The 27,623-nt window shown below is 37.5% G+C and overlaps 2 protein-coding genes across 2 annotated transcripts in view; both read right to left on the bottom strand.

Moving 5' to 3' along the window:
* Positions 1 to 4,999: 4,999 nt before the first annotated feature.
* On the bottom strand, positions 5,000 to 13,376 carry acer1 (alkaline ceramidase 1). The gene is made up of 7 exons (XM_028445675.1): positions 13,011 to 13,376; positions 10,096 to 10,208; positions 9,899 to 10,013; positions 8,260 to 8,398; positions 6,951 to 7,088; positions 6,734 to 6,871; positions 5,000 to 6,095 (listed from the first exon to the last, which is right to left on the bottom strand). Exons 1-7 carry the CDS (start codon positions 13,015 to 13,017, stop codon positions 5,918 to 5,920), a joined length of 828 nt encoding a protein of 275 aa, XP_028301476.1. The 5' UTR covers positions 13,018 to 13,376; the 3' UTR covers positions 5,000 to 5,917.
* An 844-nt stretch (positions 13,377 to 14,220) lies between these two features.
* myo1f (myosin IF) overlaps positions 14,221 to 27,623 on the bottom strand; it is a 28,674-nt gene continuing 15,271 nt past the window's right edge. Inside the window, exons 3-28 of the mRNA XM_028445580.1 lie at positions 27,526 to 27,615; positions 27,347 to 27,441; positions 27,139 to 27,226; positions 26,505 to 26,594; positions 24,246 to 24,377; positions 24,030 to 24,164; positions 22,928 to 23,060; positions 21,805 to 22,001; positions 21,642 to 21,722; positions 21,480 to 21,566; positions 21,236 to 21,322; positions 20,915 to 21,082; positions 20,155 to 20,240; positions 19,976 to 20,057; positions 19,772 to 19,878; positions 19,578 to 19,676; positions 19,323 to 19,467; positions 18,795 to 18,909; positions 18,537 to 18,706; positions 18,308 to 18,453; positions 16,357 to 16,503; positions 16,142 to 16,290; positions 15,985 to 16,047; positions 15,621 to 15,837; positions 15,047 to 15,207; positions 14,221 to 14,946 (exon numbers count right to left, since the gene is read on the bottom strand). Of these exons, the coding sequence (XP_028301381.1) occupies positions 14,870 to 14,946; positions 15,047 to 15,207; positions 15,621 to 15,837; positions 15,985 to 16,047; positions 16,142 to 16,290; positions 16,357 to 16,503; positions 18,308 to 18,453; positions 18,537 to 18,706; positions 18,795 to 18,909; positions 19,323 to 19,467; positions 19,578 to 19,676; positions 19,772 to 19,878; positions 19,976 to 20,057; positions 20,155 to 20,240; positions 20,915 to 21,082; positions 21,236 to 21,322; positions 21,480 to 21,566; positions 21,642 to 21,722; positions 21,805 to 22,001; positions 22,928 to 23,060; positions 24,030 to 24,164; positions 24,246 to 24,377; positions 26,505 to 26,594; positions 27,139 to 27,226; positions 27,347 to 27,441; positions 27,526 to 27,615 (3,147 nt within the window). The 3' untranslated portion in view covers positions 14,221 to 14,869. The remainder of the gene's footprint in view (positions 14,947 to 15,046; positions 15,208 to 15,620; positions 15,838 to 15,984; positions 16,048 to 16,141; positions 16,291 to 16,356; positions 16,504 to 18,307; positions 18,454 to 18,536; positions 18,707 to 18,794; positions 18,910 to 19,322; positions 19,468 to 19,577; positions 19,677 to 19,771; positions 19,879 to 19,975; positions 20,058 to 20,154; positions 20,241 to 20,914; positions 21,083 to 21,235; positions 21,323 to 21,479; positions 21,567 to 21,641; positions 21,723 to 21,804; positions 22,002 to 22,927; positions 23,061 to 24,029; positions 24,165 to 24,245; positions 24,378 to 26,504; positions 26,595 to 27,138; positions 27,227 to 27,346; positions 27,442 to 27,525; positions 27,616 to 27,623) is intronic.

The following is a 27,623-nucleotide window of genomic DNA, read 5'->3' as shown; positions in this document are numbered from 1 at the left end:
GGGAAGGCGGAGAGTATGTTTGACTGCGAATACAATTTAAGCATTTTCTGGAGGCTTTCTCGAGTGACAGCAAGCCCGTCCCAATGGCTACAACTCGGATTCAATTGTAAAATGCACAGCATGGCGATTGATCACAAGGCTTCAGATTACCAAAGTTCGAGTCTAATATTAATAAAAAGTATGTTTTTAAAACCCATAATCTGCTTATGTAAGAGGTTGAACTCCAATTTGCAGGAGAAAGTTGGCGGTAACAAACTACAATATAATCATCTTTCATTTAATTTTCTATTCGTGAAACATATATTTTTTTTTTTTTTTTTTGGGGGAGATTTGTATTATGTGCTTCTACTAAATAAGTACCCAAATCAATTTCCAGTTAATAAGATAAGTTGCCTAATAATTTAAAAAGCTACTTTAAAAAAATATACATATATGCAGAACATTTAAAAAAAAAATCAGGAGTATATTATGTTTTTTCCAACTCTCTGAGACACATTTTTAATTACAATGAATGAATGAGATTAAGCATTTTTACAACATTAAACTGCAAATGTGTCCATGAATAAACGTCCTAAACTTACCAGTAAATGTTGCACTGGACATAGTAGAAATTATTTTATAATACATAATTTACATTTAACTGGTATACGGGCAGTATACTTCTAATACAGACATGGGCAACTGGTGGCCCAGGAGCCACATGCGGTCCTCGATCAAATTTTGTGCGGACCCCAATGTCAAAGCACAAAATAAATCCCAAAACATACAAAATTGACAACAAACATACAGATTACTCCAAAAACACACAAAATGATTGACGAAGATACAAAATGACAATAAAGATGCACAATGTGACTTAAAAAACATAAAATGGCAACAAAAGTGCACAAAATGACTCCAATAACACACCAAACTACACAAAATGACAACAAAAATACACAAAATGACTAAAAACACAAGAAGACACAAAAATGAAAAAGGAAAAAATTGCAAAACAACTCAGAGACCTTTTTTCTTTCTTGTATTATTGCTCAGTTTGGTCATTATTCTAAAATATTTTGATAATGTGGCCCCCAGATTAGGTAATCATTGTTTTGCGACTTTTTTTGACAAAACCTTTTTGACAAAAGTTATCCATCTCAGTTCTAATATGATGAGGGTTTATTTGACAGTGTACATGACTAGACAGGCAACCACAAGCCCACACATGTAAAGTTTGAGGTCGATGGTCAAATTAGAGGCTTTGTTTGTCTTAACATAAGAGTTTCACCAGTGAGAGGAATCCATAGTATCAAGTAGAACTCAATACAGAGAGACCTAGGCTTAATACACAATTTTGGTGGTGTGAGGCAAAGATGCAAACAATGGTCGCAACAAGGCAAGAAAATAATGTGCAACTGCTGATTGGTATGCATACCCATGTTTTTCTCTTGCTGATTTGTCCTGGTGGGAATTTTCTTGGAGTTTTCTTCACGAGATGCTTAATGTTTGCACAAAACCCTTTTCTGTGTCTTCAGTACAAAAGGATCTGTAAGTCTGAGACTACATGTTATATGTCTAACTCCACAGGTGCCCATAACGATTATGATTTAAAACTTTTTGTCTGGAAATAAAGCCTCACGTCTTTTGATCGAAGACCTTTCTTTGGGGGAAGCGGAGGTTTTGTTGCAGTCAAGTCTCTGCAGTGTTGAGACTTTGAAGTGAGATTATCAGGCCTCAGTCCTGCAACAGGAGGTCACCACTCTCTCACTGGTTCTGTGCCTCCCCGTTTTCAAAGTGATCCAGTCTGACTCTTAATAAAATCTGAGGGGAAACATAAAAGACTCCCAGCAGAGTGCATGACAAGGAAGAAAAGCAAATGGTATTGAGAGCTCAGCCTGATATTTGTCTGCTTCAATGTTGAGCGAGACAGAGGAGCAAAATTATGACTAAAACAGTTTTATTATCTTTACAATAAAAAGGAAATAACAACAACAACAACTGTATATTATAAGCAAACAACACAATCATGCCATAGCTTATGAGCCAGACAGGCTCGTTGGTTATATAATAAACCTTTAAACATGAATTAATTGCTAGCTCGTGCTTAAAATGAACTAAAAAAAAAAAAAAATGAAACACAAATATGCTTACTTAATAGGTTTTCTCTTAAATCCTAAAAAGTACAAAATTTCTGGATACAGGATGATAAGCTGTTAGCAACTTGCACCATAAATGTACAATGGGATTTTGTGCCTTAATAATAGAAAACTGAAACTTTTGTTACAGGTAAGTGCTTTTTGGTTTTTTTTTCACATGAGTTGAACAGATTCAACGTCCAACACATTTGAAAATTCCATTGTGTCACAGTGCAATTAAGAGTTAGAGGATTATCTAAATTATTAGGAGCATCTTTCATGTTGAGAAGTTCCTTTTTCATCATCGTAATTGATACGTGATTACAGAATCTCTCCTGGTCCTGGACACGCTGCCCTAAGCAGGCCAGATACTATCGTACACTGACAACATTTGCCAAGGTCTCTTCTCAGAGACTCTGTCATTGTTATGCTTAGCACTATCAGCAGCATACAAAACCCTGAGAGCACAGAACAACTACAGATTCAATGGGAACCACACACATGGAATCCTCTGAATCCTACACCAGTCTGCCTCAAAAAACTCTTTGACCAAATAATCCCTGTGTCCGCATCTGACCAGTAACATTACAACTTGACTCCGTCTCATTCCATTCAAAACTGCCACAACAGTAAACCATTAAGGCAACAGTATGTTGAAGAAGTATATCAACAAAACATAAGTCAGTGTTTTTTAATCTTGGGGTCGTGACCCCATTTGGGGTCTCCTCCTGGAATGGGTTGAAAAATATTTACTTAATCAAAATACATTTAAAATTCAAATGAAAACAACACAAAATCTTACACAACTGTATTCTATAATTTCAATTTCTCAAATATAAATCTCGTTCAAATAAAATACAGTGAAATGAAGAAAGAGAAAAAGGAGTTTACATGGATTGTATATATTATTTTAAACCTCTCATCATCATTGTTTACTCTGTTGGAGTTTCCTTGTACGCAAATATATATATTTTTTCTTTCTTTTTGTTTTCCTTTTTTGTATCTGCTCAAAAAAAAACCAAAAAAAAAAAAAACAAATACATTAAAATGAAATTAAATGAAGAGAAAGAAGAACTGTATACATATACCAGAGCTGGCACATCTAATCATGGCTAGTCTGTATTTGTTACACAGTATAACAAACATGATCAAAAACTGATATTAGAAATACAATTATTTGGGGGTCGCCAAAAAATTTGTGATATAAAAATGGGGTCACAGTCCAAAAAAGATTGGGAATAACTGAAATTCAGGTGTGGCAATTAATGCATCAGGATGAATCAGATTGAAAATATTTATCTAATAAATTGTTTGATTAATTGTGAATCAGTCTTGGACCACGTGGTGCAGATGTAAATAAATCCTGACAGTCGCTTACTGCCATTCTCAACCGCTAGAGGTCAGTGTTGAACATTTACTGAATTACTTTGTTGAAAAAAAACAAGTTTATTGTATTCATCATAACATATCATAAGGTGATAGTGAACATATTTCTGGAAGCATCACTAAATGTAATTCATAAAAGAATGAAGCGTAGTGAGAGAACAGGGATACTCACATTTGCCTGATATTGTAATTCTGTGGTACAAGTTTTGTCCAGGGTCATATTTCAGAGGTTCTGGATGCAAACACTGTGTTTGACCTGTTAAACAGCTTGGAATCTACCAGGGTTGTGTCCACTCAAAGCATGCAGCTGATTATTCACAAATAGCACAAAACTAAGTCACAATCATTATACAAAAGGGACTTTTGCAATGAACCCAAATAAATTATTATTTAAATTTATTTAAAATTCAGTTCATAGGAAATCAAACACACTTTTATTTATTCAACGGAATAACATAACTTCACACTTGAACAAGAAAAAAATTAAACTTTTAATTTCCATCTTTGGCAGAATAATACCTGACTTACCTGTCACACTCCTTTCAGATACTTTTTTTAGTGCTTTTTAATTTCATTATTTATAGCCTATATTGAATGACACTAATTGAATCATGTATGATGACAATCAGTCCAACTATCAGCAGCTCTATTTAAGCCAGTGGTTCCCAAACTGGGGGCCGCGCCCCAAAGGGAGAGCATGTTGGGGAAGGGTTGCTTGAATGGCTTTGCTGAACCTTGAGCATGAAAAATAGAATCGTTATTTTTATGAGATTTGAAGTAGAATAACCCACATTTTAATTTAGATTTTCAAAAAAAGGTCACACTTTTTGTCCATTTTTTTCTTTGTTCTTTTCTTATTTATTTAAATATTGTGGGGGACCCTGGGCAGTGTCGGAGAGCAGTGCCCCCCCAGCTGACCTACTGTCCCCCCCCCACACACACACACTCTTCCCGGCCACTACAGGGGAGCTTTTTATTAATCAAAGATATCTGATTGGCTATCAACTGAATGTGTCCATTCACTGACAGCGGACGGGAGTCTGCTCCATAGATATAACATACTGTGATGTAATTGTTTAACAATTGTGCTATTGAACGTACCCTAGAGCTGTTGTAATGTGTATACTGTATGTCTATGACCTGCTGTGTTGATTCACGTGACGTCACTCACATTGCTGCTTTCGCGACAAAGCTAGAGCGCGAAATTCAGATGGAGACCAGAAGCTTGAGAATCTGCCATCTGAAATAATCAAAATGCCCATATTTTGTGTAGTTTACGGCTGCTCCAATTGTTCTAACCGAGAAAAGGAAAAGAGATTTTATAGAGTACCGAAGAATGTCGTTCACAAGGGTGAGAAAAGTAAAAAGCTCACAGAACAACGCCGTAAAAAGTGGATTTTAAACCTACGTCTGCGGTCAGGAGGAGCAGAGTCTGCTGACGCTGTAGCGACCACTTCATAAGGTGTTAGCGAGCTAACTTTGTTTTTGTGGCTGTGTTTATATAGCATAATGAATCCATGTACCCTTCGTTCTTTGGTTATTCCGTTTTAAAACCAAATCAAAATAACTGATGACAATCGGAGTGTTTTTGTGCCCCCCGCAGTTTTCTTAATGGCCCCCCAGTTAATGCTGCCTGGTGCCGACTCTGGCCCTGGGGAGTTTTTCATTCTTCAAATGGGGTCGCAATAGAAGAAGTTTTAGAACCACTGATTTAAGCTATCAACCGCTCCTCTTACATTTTCATTTGGCTTAACATAATAAAAACAGAACGGAACAGCAAACAAACAGAAACAAAACAAACACACACACTCATTTACTCGTGTGAATATTTTAGAGACTTCCATTAAACTGAACACAAATGTTTTGAACTGTAAGGGGACATCCAAACACACACAAAATGAAAGCTCTGGTTCGTTCCATAGCAAACATCTCAGTGAACAATGTTTGATAATTTATCATTTTTAATTTATGTCACATTTAAGATACAAAGAGCTAAAACATGAAAGTCTGGATGAAATTTTAGGAACAAACAATAAAAACACATTGCAATAAATAGAACCAATAAATAAATTTAAAAAAAAATCACAATAAACAAAACATTTGTCTTTCAAGCATTTTCAGTCCTTTCATCTTTATAATTAATGTTTTAAATGTTTAAGTAGAATAAAAATGGAGGGATTGTTATTATATTTTGACACTTGCGTTTAAAGTATTTTTCATAATTTTTAGTTGAGACCACTACAGCAGTCTCAAATTGAAAATCACTGTTTAATCTTTTTTCATGATATAGGATCAGAGGCCTTGATTAAAGCATACGTCTCTGGTTTTTGGTTCAAACATTCAATTCTGCCACTGTTTGAGGATGGAGTTGATATTTAAATTGTGACATATTCAGTCTGTAACGTTGTTCGCTGTTAGCACCGTTTCTGAGTCTTGGTCGTGCCTTTCAGGACAATGTGAGGGAATCCAACAGGCCACTTTTCACATGGCCAGTATTGCAGCCCTGGCAGTGAGTACGGTATCTCATAGATGGCATCCAGGTAAGCGATGAGTGTGCTCCCGTACGCTACAGCCATAACAATCAGGATGTGCCTGCAGGATAAAGGAATTAGAGATCAATTAAAAAAAAGGATCAAAATCCAATTCCCCCCACAAATCATACTCCCCTTGTCTACTTGAAAAAAATTGTAATACATTTTTTGGCAGTGTTCTGTATAAGGTATAGAGGAGAATTTTCTTGAAGTTTAGAAAAGAAAGTTTAGAAAAGAAACGCCCTCTCCACTTTTTGAAAAAATGCATTTGCGCAACAATATACCTGCTCCCAAGAGGGAACGCCTATTAAACTTGTGCGAGAGAGCGTGCACGAGCACAGTTTTCTTCGTGCACAGCTCTGTTTGCAAGTTGGTGTCGGCATCGCTCATACAAGCTTACTTTCCAAAAGAAGATTTGCACTTTTCCCATTATGTCAGACTCACCACCGGTAAGTGAAAAGTGCGCATACGCAGCAAGCAAAAACTAGCCAGAGACGAGCACGTACGACGGCCTTCCGTAAACATATCACCAGAATGATTGACAATTAGGATTACCAATAGTCTCGATGATCCACCCGGAATTTTCAATCCGTTTCTTTATACTTTAGAAAAAGCGGGTTAGTATGGTCCAGATATCCTGCTTGTTTCCTTAGCACTATAGTTCATATGAAACACATACAGTACGTTAGGAAGACCTACCATAAGCCATGCAGATAGCAGAAGTTCATCTGCTGCCAGAAGCTACAACCGAAACGGTCGCTAACCCAGCAGGTGATGGCGAGCACCCACAGGGCCACCGACAGTTTGGCCAGACGCAGAGCCTTCTGGTCCATGCAGCTGATCAACAAACGGTACATTTCATAAATATAATTATTACACACAAATTAGACAAACATGGAGCGTCTGTATTTGGTACCATCTCATCTCCACAGCCAGGATGTAGAGCATATGGAGGCCGAAGCAGTTCAGAGCGTAAGCATTGATGGTGGGTTTGACAAACGATGACAAAGAACTGATGATTGTGACCAGCAGGACCAGCTTCGAAAATGTCGACCTGTGGTTGAAAGTCCAAAAAGAAAAGTCTGATTTAAAGTTTCATAAGAGAAGATGTTACTTTACAACATCAGTAGCAACACAGATACTGCTAACAACCAATCAAACTCACCTCTAACATTAATACATTTAACACAGATTCACGAAGCATCAACTGTGTGACTATGTGCTTGTGATAATCAGATATAGGACATAAGATATCTATGTGTTTTTCATGTTTGCATATATGAAGGATACATAATGTATGTGGGGATAAGATATAAGATATTATGAATGTATATCATATGAAATATTATATATATGGCATAAGATGTAAAATATATAGAAAGATATATGTATATGTTTTGATGTATGTGTAAATTAAGGACAGACTGGGGAAGCTTTAGTTTACAATGTTTATAAAAGCTTGATAATGTTTCTTGTATGTTTGTGTTCTGTTTGTTTCTTTTTCGTACGTACAATTTCATTGGAGCCCAGGAAGAATAGCTAAAGCTCTGCTGCAACTCATGGGGATCTTATTAAACTAAACTAAACTCAACCCCACTAAACTAAACTCAACTCCACTAAACTAAACAAAACTAAACTAAACTCAACCCCACTAAACTAAACTCAACTCCACTAAACTAAACTAAACTAAACTAAGGCTAAAAGAAGGCTCAAAAACCAAAAGCCACCCTTGGATGAGAGAGTGAAACACCCAACAGCAGAAGTATTATTGTAGAAAAAATGTTCATATATTTCTTATTTTTCTTAAACAGACCCATGGCCAAGTTCAATGAAATCCTGATCTATTCCCACTTATATTCAGGGAAAATTCCTCCACCAACTGGGAAAACCAGTAAATTATGTGAGATTACTTCAAATGTTTGTGATATTGTTCCTTCTCTCATCAAAGTTTCATTCCCTATTCCCACATCTTGGTTAAATATTTACAGACAGGGTGGGGCTCCGTGTTTCGGCGTCACATTGTACTGAGGGCACTATGTTGTGTTTTAGTGAACAATGACTCCAGTGAGGGCTGTCAGACTGGCTTCTGGACAGGTAAGGTTACACAGTGCTACAAAATAAAGCACTGTTAGGAATTTTTATTCTTTTATTATCAAATTATTGAGCCATAAAAGAGTCAAAGACACCACTGCCATGTAAGACACATATATTTATTTCACACTCACCGATCTTTTACATAAGAAGGAAAAAACTTGCGAGGGAACCAGATTGCATATCCTATCGCCAACACCCACAAAATGGACAGCTCGTCCAACATTTGACCGACGAAGCTCAGAGTCATGTGGAAGTATGCAGAGAAAAGGCCTGCAAGGAGGAATAACACAATATATGGAGAGACAATGTTTGTTATTATGATTTTTCTAAAAGAATTACAAAAAAAAATCACACAAAATAGAGCAGTGGTTCTCAAAGTGTTTTGGCTCGTGTACCCCCTTTCTCTTATTTCTGAATCCAAGTATCCCCTTTGTCCAACTACATCAGAGTACTATGAATGAGTAACTATAAAGCATAATGATGGGATGAATGAGTGATAACATACTTTTTAAAAAATCTAACTTTGTAAATAAGTGAAATGAAACTGTGGAGTGCCTCCTAAATAGATTTATTCCTACAGTTTTTATTATTTCCGGTCCCTTTCCAATTCAGCCCATGTATTTTTAGTTCATGTTCTAATGAAGATCATTTCCATCATCATTATTATGATTATCATTTTAAACTAAAAATAAACATTATAAAACCCTATATTTTTAATGCTTTTTTTTATTTTCCACTCTCTCTCTCTCTCTGAAGTACCCCCTGTAGTGCCATTGCGTACCCCTAGGGGTACATGTACCCCCATTTAAGAAACACTGAAATAGAAGATAGAGTTGTGTACAAGCTGATGTTTCATACCTCCTGGTAAAGCATTTGAAAACAAAATTTAAAGTCAAGAATCTATGTAAAGGTATTTTATATACAATGACTTTATGAACGAATGTCTGGGGAAGTTTTATGAGTTTTATATTTGAAAAGGTACCTGCAGTAAATTAGTAACAAAAAAAATAAATATTGCAGACACCAAACATTACTAAGTACATTTTGTAACTATTTTTAATGCTTAAATGAATCTTCTGCTGTTTTAACAAATGTGGCCTGAAACCATGGCCTACTTCATGCCGTCTACGAAACAGCAGAGTTAGAACTGTCGCCCCGAGGTCACGGATTTTTTAGGGGTCACGGATTTTGTTATCAAATTTCGGTAAACAAAAGAGGTTTACATCAACTTTTTTAACTTTTACTAATTTTTAGAGCAACGCAAAGCAGCACAAGTTGTCATTTTCACTGAAAAAGCTGCTAAATGATCCTGAATGCTTCACCTCCTATAGAACTCAATGGACTAAAAGGGGCGATTCGAGTCATTAATGATGTCATTTCAACATGGCGGCGCACAGGCTCAAAAAAGGTAAAGTAGTCCCATTTCTAAACGTTAATAAAACGAATATGGTGCAAAATAATGTGTTTTGTTAGACATAGATATTTTAAAAAGAACATTTCAAAGGTTTCAAGCCACATTTGTAAAAACAGTGGAGAATCCCTTTAATAATGTTTTAATTAAACTTGTTCAGTAGACGTTAATTAAAAGCTTATTAATGCTTATTAATAGGTTAATGTTAGGTAATAAATTATTATAATGATTAATAACATATCATTAAACTGTTAGTTAATGCTCATTAATGCATTAACTAACATTAATTAAGGGAACGTTACTGTAAAGTGTTCGCAAACATTAAAAAAACAAAACAAAACAGAGAAATATCAACTGACCTACAAAAAACATCATGATCCACACCATGTGGATGGCCAGGTTTCTCTCTTTGGCGTATGGGTGCAGGAGGTAGAGCATGATGGGAGACACGAGGAAGAAAACAAAGTTGCTCATCTGCAGAGTAGTAAACGTTGGTCCATCAAAACATGAAAGCACGTTGTGTTGTCGGGGCTGAGCAGTGTTATATTGCACCGACCGTGTTGAAGTACTCCACAACATGATCAGAGTGTCGGTAGTTGTCTTCACACCAGTCGATCTCTGAGCTCTCGTAGGAGAAAACTCCTGCCATCTTCTCAGAGGAGGAAAAACCTGACAGAGGATAAAGTCAGTGGATAAAAACAAAACAAAAAGACTTATGCACGTCTTAATAGGAGGATCAATAACTTTTTTTTTTTTCTCAAATATTCAATTCAACTCATTTCAGTTCAGATCAATTACTTCAGTTTAGTTCTGGTCCATTAGTCCACTAGTTAAACTTAATTAAACTTATTTTACTCATCCTGCTTTATGTCTTATTAAATTCAATCCAATCTCATTCAATTATTTTATTCAATGTTAATCAATTTTGTCTTAATTTATTAAGGTTTAATTCAGTACAGTAGAATAAGATAATTTTGTGCCTTCCGTTATTTTGCAATATGAAAGGAACATAAACCCATGTATCACATTGGAATTCAATTAATGTGAAATTAATTTCAGTAAAGTTTGAAATAAACTAAATTCAACTTTTTTTCTTCTTCTTTTTTTTTTTTTTTTTTTAAATTAACATAATTGGTAACACTTTATTTGAAGATTTATACATAAGGCTAACATTGCACTGTCATCATCTGTCATTAGCATGAATAAAGTGTCATGAAGGCTGTCAGTAAGTGTTGTTCGCTAAATTATGACACCTTTGGAGCTATGTTGGCATTTTTTGGGTTAGGTGGAAGAATCTAGTTTGGTTAGGTAGGGTTAGAGTAAGGGATTATGGTAACAAACGACACTTGATGGCAACCTTCATGACACCTTATTCATGCTAATGACAGGTGTTATGTCATAATAATGACAGCGTAATGTCAGCCTTATTCATAAAACTTCAAGTAAAGTGTTACCACATAAATTCATGTAATTCAATTTAGTTCAGTTTTAATTCTGTGCACCCAGTGATGCAGGTAACTGATCTTTATGTGTAAAACTAATCTGATATAAACAATCAGCTTTAATAAGAACATGCTCTAGAAAATTATAGGGGTTCAAGCTCTAAAGGTTAAACATTGGTAAATAGTTAAAAATCTTCCAAATCAATAGTAATTGTGTAGATATATGTTGTTTGATCTCTGTTGATATAATTGTACGGTGACTATATTCAAGATACAATACATTAACACTGTTTGCAAGTATTGGGAGTCAGAGATAAAGCACACCTTTAGTTTAGAATCCTTTGTTGGAGGTATTTGCTCAAATCCTACACACCTCTGCACCTCTTTCTATAGCTTGTGGTCATGGCGGCTCTAGCAAATGATCAAACCTACTGTATGTTGGAGCCTGAATAAATGGACAGTGGTGATCAGCAGAAATTAACTCTTTGAGATAGGTCATAAGGTACTCAATCAAGCAAACCTGGGCTGAGATTTTTTGAGCAAAAAGAGAATAAGGTGAAGGTGAAGGTGAAGGTGTGGTCACTGCAAATACTTCATACCTCTTAAGAGAGTAAATATTATTCAATCCATGTTATAAAACACTGATTAATGACATTTCAGGTAATGAATGGGTAATGGTAACTAAAAGAACCAAACACATAGTTGAGGGTTAATGCAGAGCAAGGTGAAATGTCAACTCCATATCAAAAGATCAGTGTTTGCATTGTACTGGTTGTTATTGGAGTTAGTTTTTGAATATTTATTGAGGATGTTATTGCTGAAAAATCAGCGTGAGGAAATCTTTTTTGTACTTTATTTGGGGGTTTGCATGTTTGCTTGTGTTCTTCTAAATATAAATGGTCATTCAAAGGCTCTTCGTGACCACAAGGAGCAAAATCATCTATTCTAGCCTTCTAGAGACTTCTAGTTCTATGTGATTTATATTGTCTAGGTTTTAAACCTGGGCATTAATTTAAAAACTTGAGATCAAACCTGAACTAAAATTATTGTAATAAATAGAGCTGGGTATTGATTCTGATTATCCAAATTAATTTATTTCGATTCACAAGGACCCAATTCCATTTGATTCTCGATTCTTAATTTGGTAAATGATTTTTTTTTCTGTCACATTACCAGTTTTACTTGAATATGGAGACCTTAAGTTAAGAATTGAGCCCACAGCACCGCATTACACATGGTCGAAAAGGCATATTAATTGATTTGTGTGTGAGTGCGAATGAGCTGATATGTAAAGCACTTTGTGACCTCTGTCTATGAAAGGTGCTATATAAATAAACATTGCTTACTTACTACTTACAACGAATTTAGGATTTTAGGATTCAATATCGGGCCACTCAATGGAAAATCGATTTAATTCGACTCGTTGATTTTTTTTTTAATATTTTTTTTTTCAACCAGCCTACTAATGAATAAATCCAGTGCTCCACTGCAAAGATATGTAAAGAAATAAAGAAAAAAGGCAGAGGACAAATATGTATAAACATGTGCTTATAAGCAGGGCAGAGCATCATCATGGGGTCAAACCCAGGTCCAGCACATCAGGTTTCTATATTATAATATGGCAAACCAAATAAATATTCAACATAAAAAATATAATTTCTTCTCACGTCAAAACCAACTCATTTGCGTCATGTATTCAAAGTGAATCAAAGTTTTGCACTTTTTTCTAAATTCAAATAATTTTTTGTGGTGTGTGCAGCTTTCTGTTTAAAAAAACATTTCTCCATACAAATATTAGGCATTTCAACCAGACTGTATGGATACATATACTGACACTGACACTGCATTGGATACTTCGACATAATGCATGGATTGGGCTGGACAAAGCATGATTCTATCACAAAACACTCACTCATGGCAGACATAACCATGGATTAATATCCACCTCACATGGATAGAATAAAAGTCATTTAAAAAAGTAGAGTATATTAAAAATAAAAAGGTTAAATGTGACGAAAGCGTCTCTCACCTGTCATGCTGCTGCCGCACAGTTCGCTTCTGGTGCAAACAGGTGCACGGCTGGGCTGTGACGTCACCGGCGCGCACCTTGAGGTGTTTCCGCGCGTTTCAGATTTACATGCGTGTTTTTTTTTTTATTTATTATTATTATTGCTAAGTGTTTGTTTACACGCCAACTCTCACTAAAATGATAAAGTACTACAGAGGAAGTCAATATAATTAATAAAAAAATAAAAAATAAATCCATTAAAAAAAATCCTGGGAAAAAAACCGTAAAACTACTCAATTGAATGGCTTCCAGGTAAAGAAGTTAGGGATAACTGGGCAATAGAGCACCGTTTAAACAACACAAGTTGCTGCTCATAATCCCATTTGAAAGTGGCTCAACCGGTCCATCTGCCCCCACTACGTCACAAGCTTAATGACAGAAGTATAGGTGGCGCTGTTCAGTAGGTGTGTGGATATTTAAAACAGTGGAAAGATTTTACAAAATTATTTTTTGTCTGTGGATAATTATTTACAGATGTACTGACTTTGTTATCCATCCATTTGTCCATCCATCGGACTCATGTCTGTTCTTTGAGAATGTGACATTTCCACCATCTTTGAGGCTTACATTAATCCAAATAAAGCCACCAACCTCAAAGAAGGTCCTGTGGATGATTGTTGAGTCACATTAAGCTGCATCTTTGGTGCTTTACTTGACATAAACATGTTATTATTTTTGTAGTATTGGATGCAGGGTTTTGAATTCAAATACCTAAGATCACATATAGGAGTGTTTTTCAACCTTGGGGTCCAGATCCCATGGGATTAAAATGAAGCCACCTGAAAAGTCTAGTAATTGGAGAAAAACAAAACAAAAGCATATTCTAACATTTTTTTTGAATTATTATTCTTTTTCAAATACACATTAAATATCAATTAACGCTATCCTATACTGAAACATGATCAAATATAAATCTATTTCAACTTAAATGCAGAATAAAAAAATGCACTTGTCACTTTGTGCACAAATCCTGCTACTGTGTTTGTACCACACGTTAATAAACATGATCAAAAACTAATTCTAGAAACAAAAACAAGAATGTCTCTGGGGTCGCTGGACATTTGTGATATCAAAATGGGGTCACGACCCAAAAAAGGTTGGGGATCTCTGACATATACTGTAGCTATTCTAATCATTAATCATTTTGAAAAACTTTAAATGTGATCAAAAATGAAAAAACAAAAAAAACATTTATTTTTGTTTAAACTGGCAATGAAGTCTCAGAAAGTTAACGTGAGTGTACATTCTATAAACAAAAAAAGAAAAATGAAGAGAACAAATCATTCAAAAGCTTTGATTTCATCATTTCATTTCAGTAGGTATGTTCAGGTCAAATCTAACATTAAAGTTGAGCTATTGAAATGTCTGTAAATACATGATTCTAGAATCAATGCTTTGATTGTGACTATCAAGCAGCACCTGGAGGATAAAATCATCAGGTCAGTAAAACTGTCGACACAGCATTGAACTGTTTTGGGGGTGTTATTCAGAGAATGCGTTGAAGGTGATGCCTCCACAATAAAAGGTCTTTGTGGCTCCGAGGGTCAGGATTGTTTGACACAACAACAAAGATGAAACCTAAGCAGCTTCTTGTAACGAGTTGTAACAATTGTGACCTTGACAACATCTCCTGTTCTCTTTTCACACCAGCAAACTGCTAAACAAGTTATTCGTGGCTCAAATATCACAGAGGTGCACCTGTAATTAGTCCTTTTTCTATCATGGATTAGGATTCATCCTTGTAACCATGAACAACTCAAATTACACACATAGTATTTCTCAACAAATGGCAGAAACGTCCACAATGATTGACTCCGTCTTCAGATCTTCTCCACGTAGTTACCTGGAAAAAGACCTTCTCTACCACGAATCCTTCCTGTCCACCAGCCGGATGGATCTGAAGAGAGAAACAGGCATCACACATGCATTAGTAACGTCTCAAATTTACTTTAAAATCAGAAAAGCATGTAATAAGATTCAAATGTGTTTTTAAACACCTTCTTTGAGGAGCTCGAACACATCGTTGACCTCAAAGCTGATTTCATCTGTATCTACGCCGATGTACTGATACAATGCCCGGCAGCGCGGACCTGATGGTGGAGGTTGTGATTTGGGAACGGGAGGAGGTCGGTGGCTGATGCTCCTTTTCCTCTGTTTTCTGTCCACCAAAAACAGATTATAAATTAGAAGAGCATCAGATTTATTTATTATCAGCCTGTTGTTAATCAGAACAAAAAACATGTTAAAAAAGACTCTCATGAAAACTTCACAGAGCAGTTATAAATACATACATACATACTTAGTTTTTTGATCACTTGTTGGTGTATACCTTGTTGCTAAGCTAAAAGACCATCTGACACATTAAACATGTCTTCTGACACCTTGTGGACCAGGTTTTAGTGTTGCATTAGCAGGTTTCACTCAATCGGTCTTTTCTTCGGGCCTCACCTTGACAATCCCAACTACCCATTCAGAGAGTATGAACTGAGCTTAAGTGAGTAATCCGCTCCACCCACTCCTCTCTCTCTCTCTCTCTCTCTCTCTCTCTCTCCAACATGAACTTTGCCTTACCCAGACATGCCTTCTTCAGGTACATTCAAGAAGTCCATATTTCCCTGGTTCCCCTGGTTCTGCTGGCGGTTAACTGATGCACGAGGGTTCCTTTGGGTATCTAGTCTTGGCAGAGCTGTGGTGGGTGGTCGGCCCTGTTTGTGTGGAGTAGAATATGTGACGTTCGACTGCTTGTTGGGAGAAGCTTTGGAAAACTTGGGCGCTCCATTCTGATGAGCTAAAGAGAGGAAAACAATGACATGTAAAAAACACCGCCTTATCTAGACTTAGCCTTTCTCCGCTCAACCTGACTGAACTCTATCGATCTTGTTATTTGCATCAAGTGGACCTCACTTAAAAGAAAGCAAAGGAGTCGATTGTGTACCTTTGCTTGTCATATGATCTCTTCCTCGTCCATGTTGCTGTTGAGTAGACTTCCTTGTTGGCTCTAATGAAACAATTTAAGAATGTGACTACATCCAGATCTAAAAGCCATCAATGGTAATATCCATCCTTCATTATTATATCAGTTCTTAACCTACTTGATGACTTGGGTAGACCATCTCCGATAGTGATGGTCAAGGATTTCCCCCCGGGTTTAAGCTGGGATACATCTCCTTCACCCCTCTGGAAGACCACCGCTCTGGAGCCTCCTCCACCCCAGCCCTCTTTCTTCACTCTGAACTCGAGCCTAAAAAACAACAAATGGTGTGTGTATGATAGGACTTATTCAAGTAAACTCTTGAGGTTGTTGTACTTGTCAGAGAAGGAGATCGTCAACTTTCTCTTGGTCACGTCTTCGTATCGTTTGGAGAGCAAACTGAGGAACTCGGTCTTAAAGTTGGACTCTAGCAAGCTGTCATACTGGCCTTCATGCAGAATGAAGAAATCATCCTGTCTTGTGCTGAAGAAAAAAAAATATTTAAGTCATTACTAAGTTGATATAATACATGCTGTTTTATTTATCCACTCCTCTGTATCCATTCAATTCACATGGAGTCATATGGCAGATTCAAAGGCATAGACACAAAGACACTACAGTTCTTTAGCACAACTCAGCTTTTGTAACCCTGAGTTTTACCCAGGCTGTCAAATCTTTAGCCAAATGTGAGTTTTCTTCAGGTCAGGCCATCAATCTAGTGAAGAGACTCATTTTCTCAGTAATGACAGAAAGTTGGTCATTACTGATTATTTATTTAAACAAAATATTGGTTATTACTTATTAATTATTATTTATTTATTTGAGTAGGGACAGTAAATATCTATGAACATACAACAAATGTAGATAGGTCAGATTTTAGCCATAGGCTAATTTCCATCTGTTGTCCATAGACAGGCGGATGTAAAAAATTCACACTTAACAATAAAACAATAAAACAAGGCAAGTCACAAAACAATATACAACAGGATTACATACAAGACAAGGAACAGAGGGACCATAAAATACAGTAACTTTAGATTTAAATAGAACACTGGGATCAGAACAACTACACTATCTAGGGAATAGACAGGGTAGAGGACAGGGTGAAGGAAAGGATGGGGAGGACAGAGGACCAAGGACAGGGGAGAGAAAAGTAGTTCACTTCCACATACTCAGAGTTGGTCAATTAAAGGAGTGCATACAGATCCAGAAAAAAAACTACAATTTGGGATCAATTATAATTACATAAATGGAATTCATTGTATACATTTATAAATATGGATTTAAAGCTGATATCCAGAGTTGCTGATAAATCTTTGTTTACATATAATTCTTTTGAAATGCAAAAAAATAGCCAACTAGTCTTTTACTATGGTCTACTGCCGGTGGTTTTTCATATACATTCATGTATATAAGTCCCGCCTTCATCCATAGACCCCTATACAAATGCAAGAAAGCGCCGACTTCGCCCAGCCAACAGGCTTTGACTTCCTGGAGCGGGCCACTGTCAATCAAAGTGAATGCGCGTGCACCGTCACAACAGCAAACTGGTATCACTCTGAGCAGCATAGCATCATGGAGGAGCGCTACAAAACTCTAGTTACCCATTACACAATTGCCAAAGAATTAAGCTTCTTCTAAAAAAGAAAAGAAAAGTTTGGGTATAAAGCTTGTGGATAAACGTCTTCGTGACCGCAACAGAATTTATCTCGGAGCTGCTTTTCAAAGGTGGAGGGACTTGCTGCTTTTAAAAAGATTCTGAACAGACCAGGATTTGGCGACATTTCTCATGGACAGGTAATAAACATGTTTTAATCAAAAGTTATTGCACTCTAACAATAAATGTGTAGTTTTTGTAGTTATGCACGTGCACAAACTTAGAGGCATAGCTTCTAGTAAATTGGCAGAGGCAGGGGAGGAAGTGGAGCTGTTGAGGGCGGGACATCGAGACGTTCTCTCAGAAACTCTAGATAGCAGCATTAAGTTATTATAAATTTACTTTTTACTGAGTTTCATTATCTTTTAAAAATGAAATAACTTATTTAAAGTTAAAGAAAAAAATATTTTGAAGTGCTATAGTGCATTGCACATGGCCCTAATTAGTTTAGTAAGGCATAGGTCTTAGAAAATCTATAAATCTTCAATATCAAAAAAGTGCCAATATCTTTAGGTGCATCAGAGTATTCTCTGGCCTTTATGTGAGCTTGGATAATGGTATGTCATTTTTGTTCTTTTATTTAGACCACTCAATAAAAATAAACATTTAATGTCTTTTAAACAGACCTACCTGAGAGAGACTCCACTAATGCTCCCAAACTCAAGTCTTCGTTTTAGCACCTCCTTAATTTGTCCTTTCTCAGGTCCTTTCTTTATCTTCTCTCGACCAATCAGATAAATGCCTTTAGGGGTCAAGATCAAATCTCTCTTGATGGACTAGAATGAAAAATATTATTTACATTTTCTTATTCAAGGGGTTTGGGCAGTGTTATCTCTTATCTCTAAATGTAAAACCCCACCTTAAACCTGCGGTCAAACTTAGTGACAGAATCAGCAAAGTCCACACGCTCTCTTTTAGCCAGGAATTGTCGCAGCTCTGGTCTCTGCTCCAGGCCGAGGTAGTCCCCGACAAAGTTCCTGTTGATGCTGTTCCTCCTTCTCTCTTTGGAGTTGTACAAGATATCCGAGGCTACAGAAAGCCATAAAGAGAACAAACACTTTAGTAACAGTAGGAATTTGGTGGGGAAAAAGCTTGTTTGTTTGTTTATGGCACTCACCCTCTTCCCTCATTTGCTCGTATTTCTTCCTGGCTATGTATCGTCTATAGGCTTTCTGAATGATCCGAGCAAACGTGTCAAACTTCCTCTCCCTCATCTCTTCCAGGAGAAACAACTGAAGAAAGATGATAAAGTCGTTAGTAGAATTTCCAGTAGGAAAAATACTTATGTTCTTGGCGTAGCTGAGCTGCGTAAGTCATCAGTGCAGTACGCTAAATGGGCGTGGTGTGGTACTAGGGGTCCTCCAGCTGGACCCTGCTGCGCAGACTCTGGTTCCAAAATTACAAGATGGAACAGCCCCTAAGCGCCATATTTTGGCTTCAAGAACGTTGAGCGGGAACAGCTACAGTGTGCGCCCACTGGTATGAACGTGTGAGTGTCATAGAGGGTGTGAGACTTCCTCAAATCTTTAAGAGGAAAAATGCCTCCTCCATATACTACACCTACTATTTCTGACCAGGGATCAAGCTTCTGGAGCGCAAATTACATAAAAAAGAAGAAACCCCTAAGAGAACAAATAGTAACTACCGATTCTGGGTTCTTGACAAAGACTTTTGTGCGTCCAAGCTGGTACTGATCGTTATCCATGTTAACAGAGCGGAGCAGATGAAGGACCCCCTGCTGTTCAGGACCTCTCCAGGTTGGCCATGTTTCAGCTGTCAGGATGGCATACCTGGATACACACACACATGCACAGGTAAAAACACACAACACTTGATATCTTGTGCGAGTTTTGATCAAATGAGTGAGAATACTTAAGAGCCATTTGTTGTGAATGTTTACCTCATCAGAAACTTATTAAAGACCCTGCGGTACGCAAAGCCCGCCCTCCGCACTCGTATGTTTTCCCGCAGTCCCAGGTATTCCGCCTGATGTCTGACCCTAAAAAGACAGATATGACATCTTCTTTATTAAAAAAAACAAAACAAATTTACTCTACATATATTACCACCTGTTATGTCAGTGATCAGACTGACCTGCTCTCCTCCCAGTCTTTGGGCCGTTTGGTCTCATTGGGTTTGATGCAGCGGATGTAGTGAGGAGTGCATTTCATTAGGGTGTTCACCAGATCGTTGGCTTGTTTCTATTGAAGACATCAGTATGTGTGTGAACAGCATATGTTACTGTAAAATAAAACATCTTTAGGATAAAAATTTTAATGAAAACTGACAAACACCCACCTTGATTTTTGATCCTGCTGTGGTCGGACGTCCTTTCTTATCTGTGTTCAAGTTTTCAGGGAATAAGCTACGGATGAAGTCACTGTGAGAGGAGAATTCAAAACCTTAGGTTAAATACAATTTTCTTACTACACATGGCAGAGGTTAAATCATCAGTGTTAATAAAAAACAAAGCCTACTATTCACTGCTCTGCATGAGCTCGATCAGGTCAGGGAAGAGCACGTCTCGATTTCTCTCACAAAAACCATTAATATCGTATGACACCTGAAACCAGACATCCAAAAATGACCATTATCGTTCTTCTATACCTGCTTACTGTATCTTGCTTGGACACGAGGCTCTACAGCATTGGTGTCAATTAATTTATTTTAGTCCAGGGGCTGCAGATTTTAGGAAAAAAAAAGCTATTTCAACATTACTGTGGCTGTTTGCATCTGCAATAACCAAGCAACACATAGCAGTCCCTGCAGCATATTCACTCCTACATATTTTGATTTTGTGACCAGTGTTTGTGCAATTATTTTGGGGTAACTTGTGGGATTGTTTGGGAAACATTTCAGGAGTTTGGAAAATGTTGAGTTCTTCCTTAATTTGTGATTAAAATGACTGCAGTCTTTGGATCCCTTGCAAATATTGTAGAGTTTCATTGAATTTGTGACTTTGGAGGGACTGATGTATCTCCAACTGAATTATTGGGTAATTTAGACAATGATTCATGTATTCGCTATCATTTGCGGGCCAATTTGGATGCTTTGAAGAGCTGAATTTGGCTCCCAAGCCTAGAGTTTGACACGTGCTCTACAGCATATCTTGAGGGTCCATCCTGGATGGATTGCCACATTTTTAGATTAAGGAGTGAACATACGTCTTTCTAAACTCCAGCACCGGATGGATAAAGATATTCACTCAAACATCTGTGATCTTTCTAATGCTACTACCTTCCCAGCATAGTGGTGTATGACAAAACCAGAGTTCCAGCTGTTGAAATGTTCATGCGTTCCCACAGAGGCCTGCAGTTTCTGCAGCAATGTACCATCTGCACCCTCTCCTTTGGCATGCATGGTTGCACAAACGTCATCCAACACACTCATTACACCCGGAGGGTTCTGCAAGGAGAAGAAAAAAAAACACTCTCCTAACTAGCTATATCATACTATAACAAAGGGAATGCAATGTATTTGTCATCTTTAAAGTAATGATCATTCAACATCTATTGAGATCCTAACATGTTCTCCAAGTCAAAGCAGTTTTAAGCTTACCAATTTGTTTTCAATAAGATCACAAACAATTTTGTTGTTGAAGAATTCAATGGGTGTCCACTGGATGCCTTCCTGAACATATTCTTCCTGAGTAAAAAAGACAAATAAATACTTCAGACGAATCGTAAATCTAAATTAAATTCAAAACAAGATAATGAGAGATTGAACAGCGCTTATATTGTTTTGCTTAATTCAAAGACCTGAAATCAAAGGTTAAACAAGGATCAATATTTTTCACAGTTACCTGTTCAGCCTTCAAAGTGAGCTCAATAAAGATCTGTTGAAGTTTCTCATTGACAAAGTTGATGCAAAACTGCTCAAAACCATTTCTCTGCAAAGTCAATAGATGTCAGATTATTTCCACAATGAAGCATGCGACGTATCTGTTAGATGTGAGAGAGCAAACCTTGAATATCTCAAAGCCATAAATGTCAAGTACGCCAATGCTGAACTCTTCGTGTGGTTTTTGAATGGCTTTGTTAATGGCCTGCACAGATGTGAGATATAAGGTTTCATTACATCCGACCATTGTTCTCATTGTCAATAACGGCATCTCAAAGCATGACTACCTCCACCAGATAGTCAAACAGGCGAGCGTAGAGCGCTTTGGCCAGGGCGTCGCGTGTGTAAGTGGCCTGCTCCTGGTTCAGGGTCACATTAATGGACTCGGACTTCCCACCCCACTTTGAATCCATCTTCCGGCTGGTTAGTTTGTCCTGTAGGCGACTAGGATCGATGCCCAGGAGATAAGCAGGGAAGGCGAGCACTAGAGCAAAGAAAAGTGCATTTTGAGACAACCTTTTTCTATTTGTTACAGTGTGCAATTAAAACACACTTTGTTTCTACTGCACACAACATGTTACAACATCGGACGTGATCCAACATTAAACCATCAACCTGAGGATGATGCTCTGCACATTTTAATGTCACAGCTCCATACCACCATTCAAAACATGCTATGTATCTCAGGCAGCTTAGGATAAAGTGCTAAAGTAGTTTCAGATGATTGAAGCGCAACATTTCAGATCATTAACATTTAAAGCAGTCACAGACAATCACACTGTGGTAGGCTTGGATCATTACACTGGATTATTACACTAGAGCAGCTGCAGATGATAATACTGAAGCAATCCATGACTTTCACAGTAAGGAGGTCAGTACACAACCAATGTTAAATAATATTATATTGGATTTTGTATACTGTCTCTCGGCTGGCCTGGGAATGTCTCGGCATCCCCCGAAAGAGCTGGATAAAGTGGCCAGGGAGAGGGAAGTCTGGGCCTCCCTACTAAGGATGCTGCCCCCGCGTTCCGGCAATGGATAAGCGGAAGAAAATGAATGGATGATGGATGTGAAATTTACAGTTGTCCAAGTTGTCACTTACTATAAACTGTTTGTTTTTATATCTGTTAATGTAGATCCAAACGACTGCTTCACAAGGTAAACTGATTATTACTACATCACTGAGTTGGCAAATTCGTCTTTTCAAATGTAAAGGACAATTACCCATCGAGAAAGAATTCCCAAAACACACAGGAGAGAATAAATAAGGCAGAGCTGCAATGTACTGACTTTAACAATTAGCCTAGCTTTTGTCAAGGGACTGCTTGTGTCACCAGGAGCTAGTATTTAATTATATCCCATGGGGAAAGAATGTGTGTGTACTCATGTGTGTGCGTGTATGTCACTTACAGTCTGTGCTTTCCACCTGCCCGTAGTTGCCTGCCTCAATGAAGCTGATGTTTCCCATGTGGAGGATGCCCGCGATGATCTGATGCACCTGAGCCTGGACGTCATCTGGGATCCCGATTACCTGCATGGCCTCCTGGGTAAAAAAACCCCAAAAAAACATGGACGATGAAAGGGCATAACAGCTTTTTACAAGAATTATTCAACAAATAAAGACTGCGCAAATACAAGCAATCCCAAGCACAAATACTTTGAAGTTATTGATATTGTTAGAGAATCAAACTCTATTCAGATGGATTCTGGACCACTAAAATTCACCTTTTAAACCAATGAATTAATTAAAATTAATTTACCTATTGTAAATGTCACATTGAATCAATAAATGTGCAAACTATTCACAATGTGTTTAAAAAATTGACTTACTGTTTGAGAGTATAAAAGGAGGATTTTTGATAGAAAATGGAACAAATGGATTAGATTTACAAAGACACCAGTATTTTTTCTTGTATATTGAAGAAAACTAAAAACTGTAAAGCCCTGGCCCTGTGTACACCACAGTTCATGTTGATTTGTGGAAAATATAATAAAAATCTGGAAAACACAGGGTTAGGATGTATATTCTGTATATTTCACTCTGCAGAATCCTCCCACCGGCTACACAACACAATTTACTCACAAAGGTTTTGACATGGGTTCAAGTCCCAAGTCTCAAAGGTTAGCATTGCTAGCCTTCAAATATTCCTCAGATGATTGAGCCCACAACAATCACACAAGCACTCAACCTGAGCAGATGACTCTAGAGGCCACAGGGTGAGTGATGGGCTTTGTGTTCAAACACTGTTAAAAGATTGTTAACGCCATCTGACTTTTGTGTTACCAGGAATTCGTAGTTAGTTGCACAACACTTAGTAAACCTTGTCTATTTTAAAAATAAAAGTAAATAGGTAAATTTTTTAAAATTTATTTTTTATTGCAAAAAAGGCGCATATAAAATATTGTAAATAGTATCATGATTATTAATACATCAATCAGAACATTCGTTTTTTGAGACCCTTTTACCCATTTAAGATAAGGTATTTCTACTTTATTATAGAACCCATCATACCATTGTCTCCATAAAGTCTTTGCTGTCATTGGTTCCATCCACCTTGTAGGTCCCAGACTGGTTGAGGTAGTAGTAATACTCAGGAGTCATGATTCCCAGGCCCTCCTTCTGCTGATCATTGGCGCCCTCTATCAGCTGGGACACACATTACTTACTTAGTTAGGAAAGGATCACGTGACTAGCAGCAGTGGTTTGATTTGTCCTTTGACCTCTGACCTGATAGTAAATGTGAAAGTTCCTCTCATTTTCATTCTGACTAACCACCCTTGACTTCTCCAGCAGGAAGTTTGAGATTTTGCCCCCGTCGGGTTCTCCTCCTCGGCTAAACTGGATCTCAAAGTATTTACCCTGTTGCAGGTCAAAAAACAAACAAGCAGTTGGTAAACGAGTAGATGACAGGAGTATTTGCAATTATCTTTTATTCTAAGTTGGTCACAAGTAAAATCTTACAACCAACCAGCACCTACACACACACAGGCGGTAGGAAGCTGGGAGAATTCTGGGCTGAGAAAAGCATGCTGTTCTCCATGCTGCCAGTTTCCAGGCTCTAGGAAGTACAGGTAACTTCTTGGGTTTTTCACCCCCGAAGCCCAGCATGTTAGCAGTTGGCTGATGTTCACAACTGCCCTTTGGCTTATCATGTAAATCAGGGTATTGATGCAGCAACCCCCGGAGAAACACAAAGGAACAATGAAATATCACTTCTCACGTGATACTTGCTGCATGTTCTCCTTTGTCTTCATCAGCACTCACAGAGCCATTTGGGAAGTAGAACAGGTTGGATTGGAAAAGTTTCACTCTATTCTTATTCAGACACAGCCCATCTGCTTTAACACTAGAAGTCCCAGGATTTTCCAGACCTCCTATAAGTCCCGGCAATGGATCAAAAGACCCTCAGCTGAAACTGACACCAACAATCAGCATCCTTTCATTTGTAAATGAAGAAATGTGACCATTGCTGGAGGACTCAGCAGGGGAGGGGGAGAGGAATTTTTACAAGCCTTTTCACATTCTCGCTCTGGTTCAGTACTTCCGCATTTGGCCTCTAAAGTAGAAATGATGAGTTAGTTGCTAAAGCTAATGCTGCACACAAGCTAAAAAATCAATCAGCTAAACAGTGCTGTTTCACTTATTGGCCTGTCCATCTTGTGCACTTCCTTCAAATTTGTAAAATAATATCTTAATAAAAATAATCATGGACCTGTGAGAACTCATACTGTGCTTTTCACACTCGAAAATCTAGCTTTACTATCAATGTTGCTTTTTTCGATCTTTTTTCGACAGACGATCCTCAGAGTCAGCTATCTTGTCCTCAAAAGTAAAAAAAAATCCTTGATTCAGCAAATCCTAAATGTCAACAATCCTTGCCCATCTGGGTCACATGCACCAATTGCATACTCTGACGAAACATTTTAGTCAACCTTGAAAAACATCCCCATCATGGTTATGACGGCGTACACTTCAATAAACATGGCATTGTGCATTGTGCTTGTATTTTTATAGGTACAAAATTAAGATTAAATGACTTTAACTCATCTAATTTTTCACACATTAGTTTTCATACAAAGCTTAACAAATTTTGTAAACAGTTTTAAGCAATGCCATCCTGATAATTTTATGAGCAAACCTTCGAGTTTCATCACAATATTGTATTTTTAGTTAATATTTCAAAATTTTGACTTTAATGTCAACATTTTATTTCAACTTTAATCTCAACATTTCGACTTTATTCTCAATTTGCCCAAAATGATTTTCTCCATCAAAACTGGCCCTAATGTGCTACCATAATTTTGGCATTCATGGCAAATTGTGGAAAAATCTGGTTTTAGCATGTTGTTAAGAGCAGAAAGTACAAGCTAAGTTTTCGCTGAGAGCTGCCTGCAGGCACAACAAACAGTGACGTGCTGAGGAGAAGCGAGTGATGCGGTCACTGACGTGCTTTACCTTATACCACATTCTTCTTTCTGCTTTTTAATGTTAGAAATCAAATCCACACTGCACGAGAGGTATAAGCAGCATAAATTAAAGCATAAAAGCAGCCTTTATAGTGTAGCTCAATCAAAACCACAACTATTCATACGTGGACAAAAGACTTCACAGACGACTGAAGATCTGCTGTGAAAAACACAGTAGTACTACTGCTATATACAGCGTTGAACAATGTCAAAACATGTCTCTGAACTGAGAAAGTTAAAACTGAAAATGAAATAAAGTCTTCACCAAAGGACCCTAGCATGGATTTAAATTGAGACTTAACCCTCTCTATGCTAAAATGTGGTAAAAATACAAAATCCATTTGTTATATTGATAATGTGGAAACGCAAACTTTACGAAATCTAAGCCTAGAATTGTATCAGGTGTCACAGCTGAACAATCTCTGGTCTATTGTTTCACTTTGCTATCTTAAATTTAGGTTGGTGACCTAAATAAATCTGTGGTAATGGATCTCCATCTGCAGCTCAACCATTCACTCACAAAGCGACTGGAGTTGTTGTTGCGGACGGTCTTGGCGTTTCCAAAGGCTTCCAGCAGAGGATTGGACTGCAGAATGATGTCTTTAACATGCTACAAAACACACAGCAGATGCAATGTGGGACTTACACTGTACACACACACATACACACTTTAACAGTGGTACATATAGGGTTGGGCGATATGGACCAAAACTCATAACTCAATATTTTTTCTCAAAATAAATCTCAATATATCTTACCAGAACAACAATTCTGGGGTAAATTTGATGATCTAAATGCCACACAGGGTCATTTACTAACTAACAGCTGCACAAATTGTTCCACTTCAGTCTTTTTCTTTTATAAGGGACAGCATGTGTGAGTGAATTCTGTAGTGTGGCTTGTTTAGGAGAAGGTTTGAGTTAGGATGCACTCAGCAATCCATCAAACTGTGCTTTTTTATGTTGTTCTGAGCAGTAGTGAAAGCAGCGACTCCTAAAACAAGTATTTTAAAACAAAATAAGCTATAATACATATATTGATATTGTAATTTTTTATATCCCCAAAAGAGAAAACTCGATATATCTTGATATATTGCCCAGTTCCAGGTACACACTAACTCTACAATCTGAGAGGATTTTAGTGTTTGTGCCTACCTGCACTTTGGGTCCTCCTCCAGATACTTTAGAGATGTAACCCATGATGTATTTAGCTGCTACAGTTTTTCCTGCACCACTCTCGCCACTAGAGCACAACACAGTGAAACACTGTTAAACACACAGTCAAATGTACTTTCAGTCATATTTAATGTACGGTAATAACACATTCAGTGTATTTCTGTTGAAAGTCAGTGGTTGTGAATACCTGATAATGACACACTGGTTCTCCAAATCGATCATCATGTTTCTGTACATGTTATCTGTCAGGGCGTAGATGTGCGGAGGGTTCTCATACTGAGCCTGTAGAAAGGACCCAAAAGTCAACTTGAGATGAGCGAGCACAAACACAGAGTAGTATGTGTGTGCGAAGAAGAATACGCTCACAGCTCCTTGGTAGAGCTCGATCTCCCTGTCAGTGAAGTAGGGCATCTGTTTGAAAGGGTTAACAGAGATCAGCACAGGGCCAATGTAGCTCTGAGCCA

The sequence above is a fragment of the Gouania willdenowi genome, chromosome 4 (genome assembly GCF_900634775.1).
Source record: "Gouania willdenowi chromosome 4, fGouWil2.1, whole genome shotgun sequence".
Classification (NCBI taxonomy): Eukaryota; Metazoa; Chordata; class Actinopteri; order Blenniiformes; family Gobiesocidae; genus Gouania; species Gouania willdenowi.
The sequence above is the reverse complement of the archived record's forward strand: the minus strand, read 5'-3'. Positions and strand labels throughout refer to the sequence as shown.

Bases quoted from the DNA above. Each gene is read 5' to 3' on its own strand.
- acer1 (XM_028445675.1), bottom strand. The intron at 8,399-9,898 runs GTCAGTTGATAT...TCCTCCTTGCAG, and splicing joins GATCATGATGTTTTTTGTAG to GCCTTTTCTCTGCATACTTC. The intron at 6,872-6,950 runs GTACCAAATACA...TTTGTTGATCAG, and splicing joins CTGGCTGTGGAGATGAGATG to CTGCATGGACCAGAAGGCTC.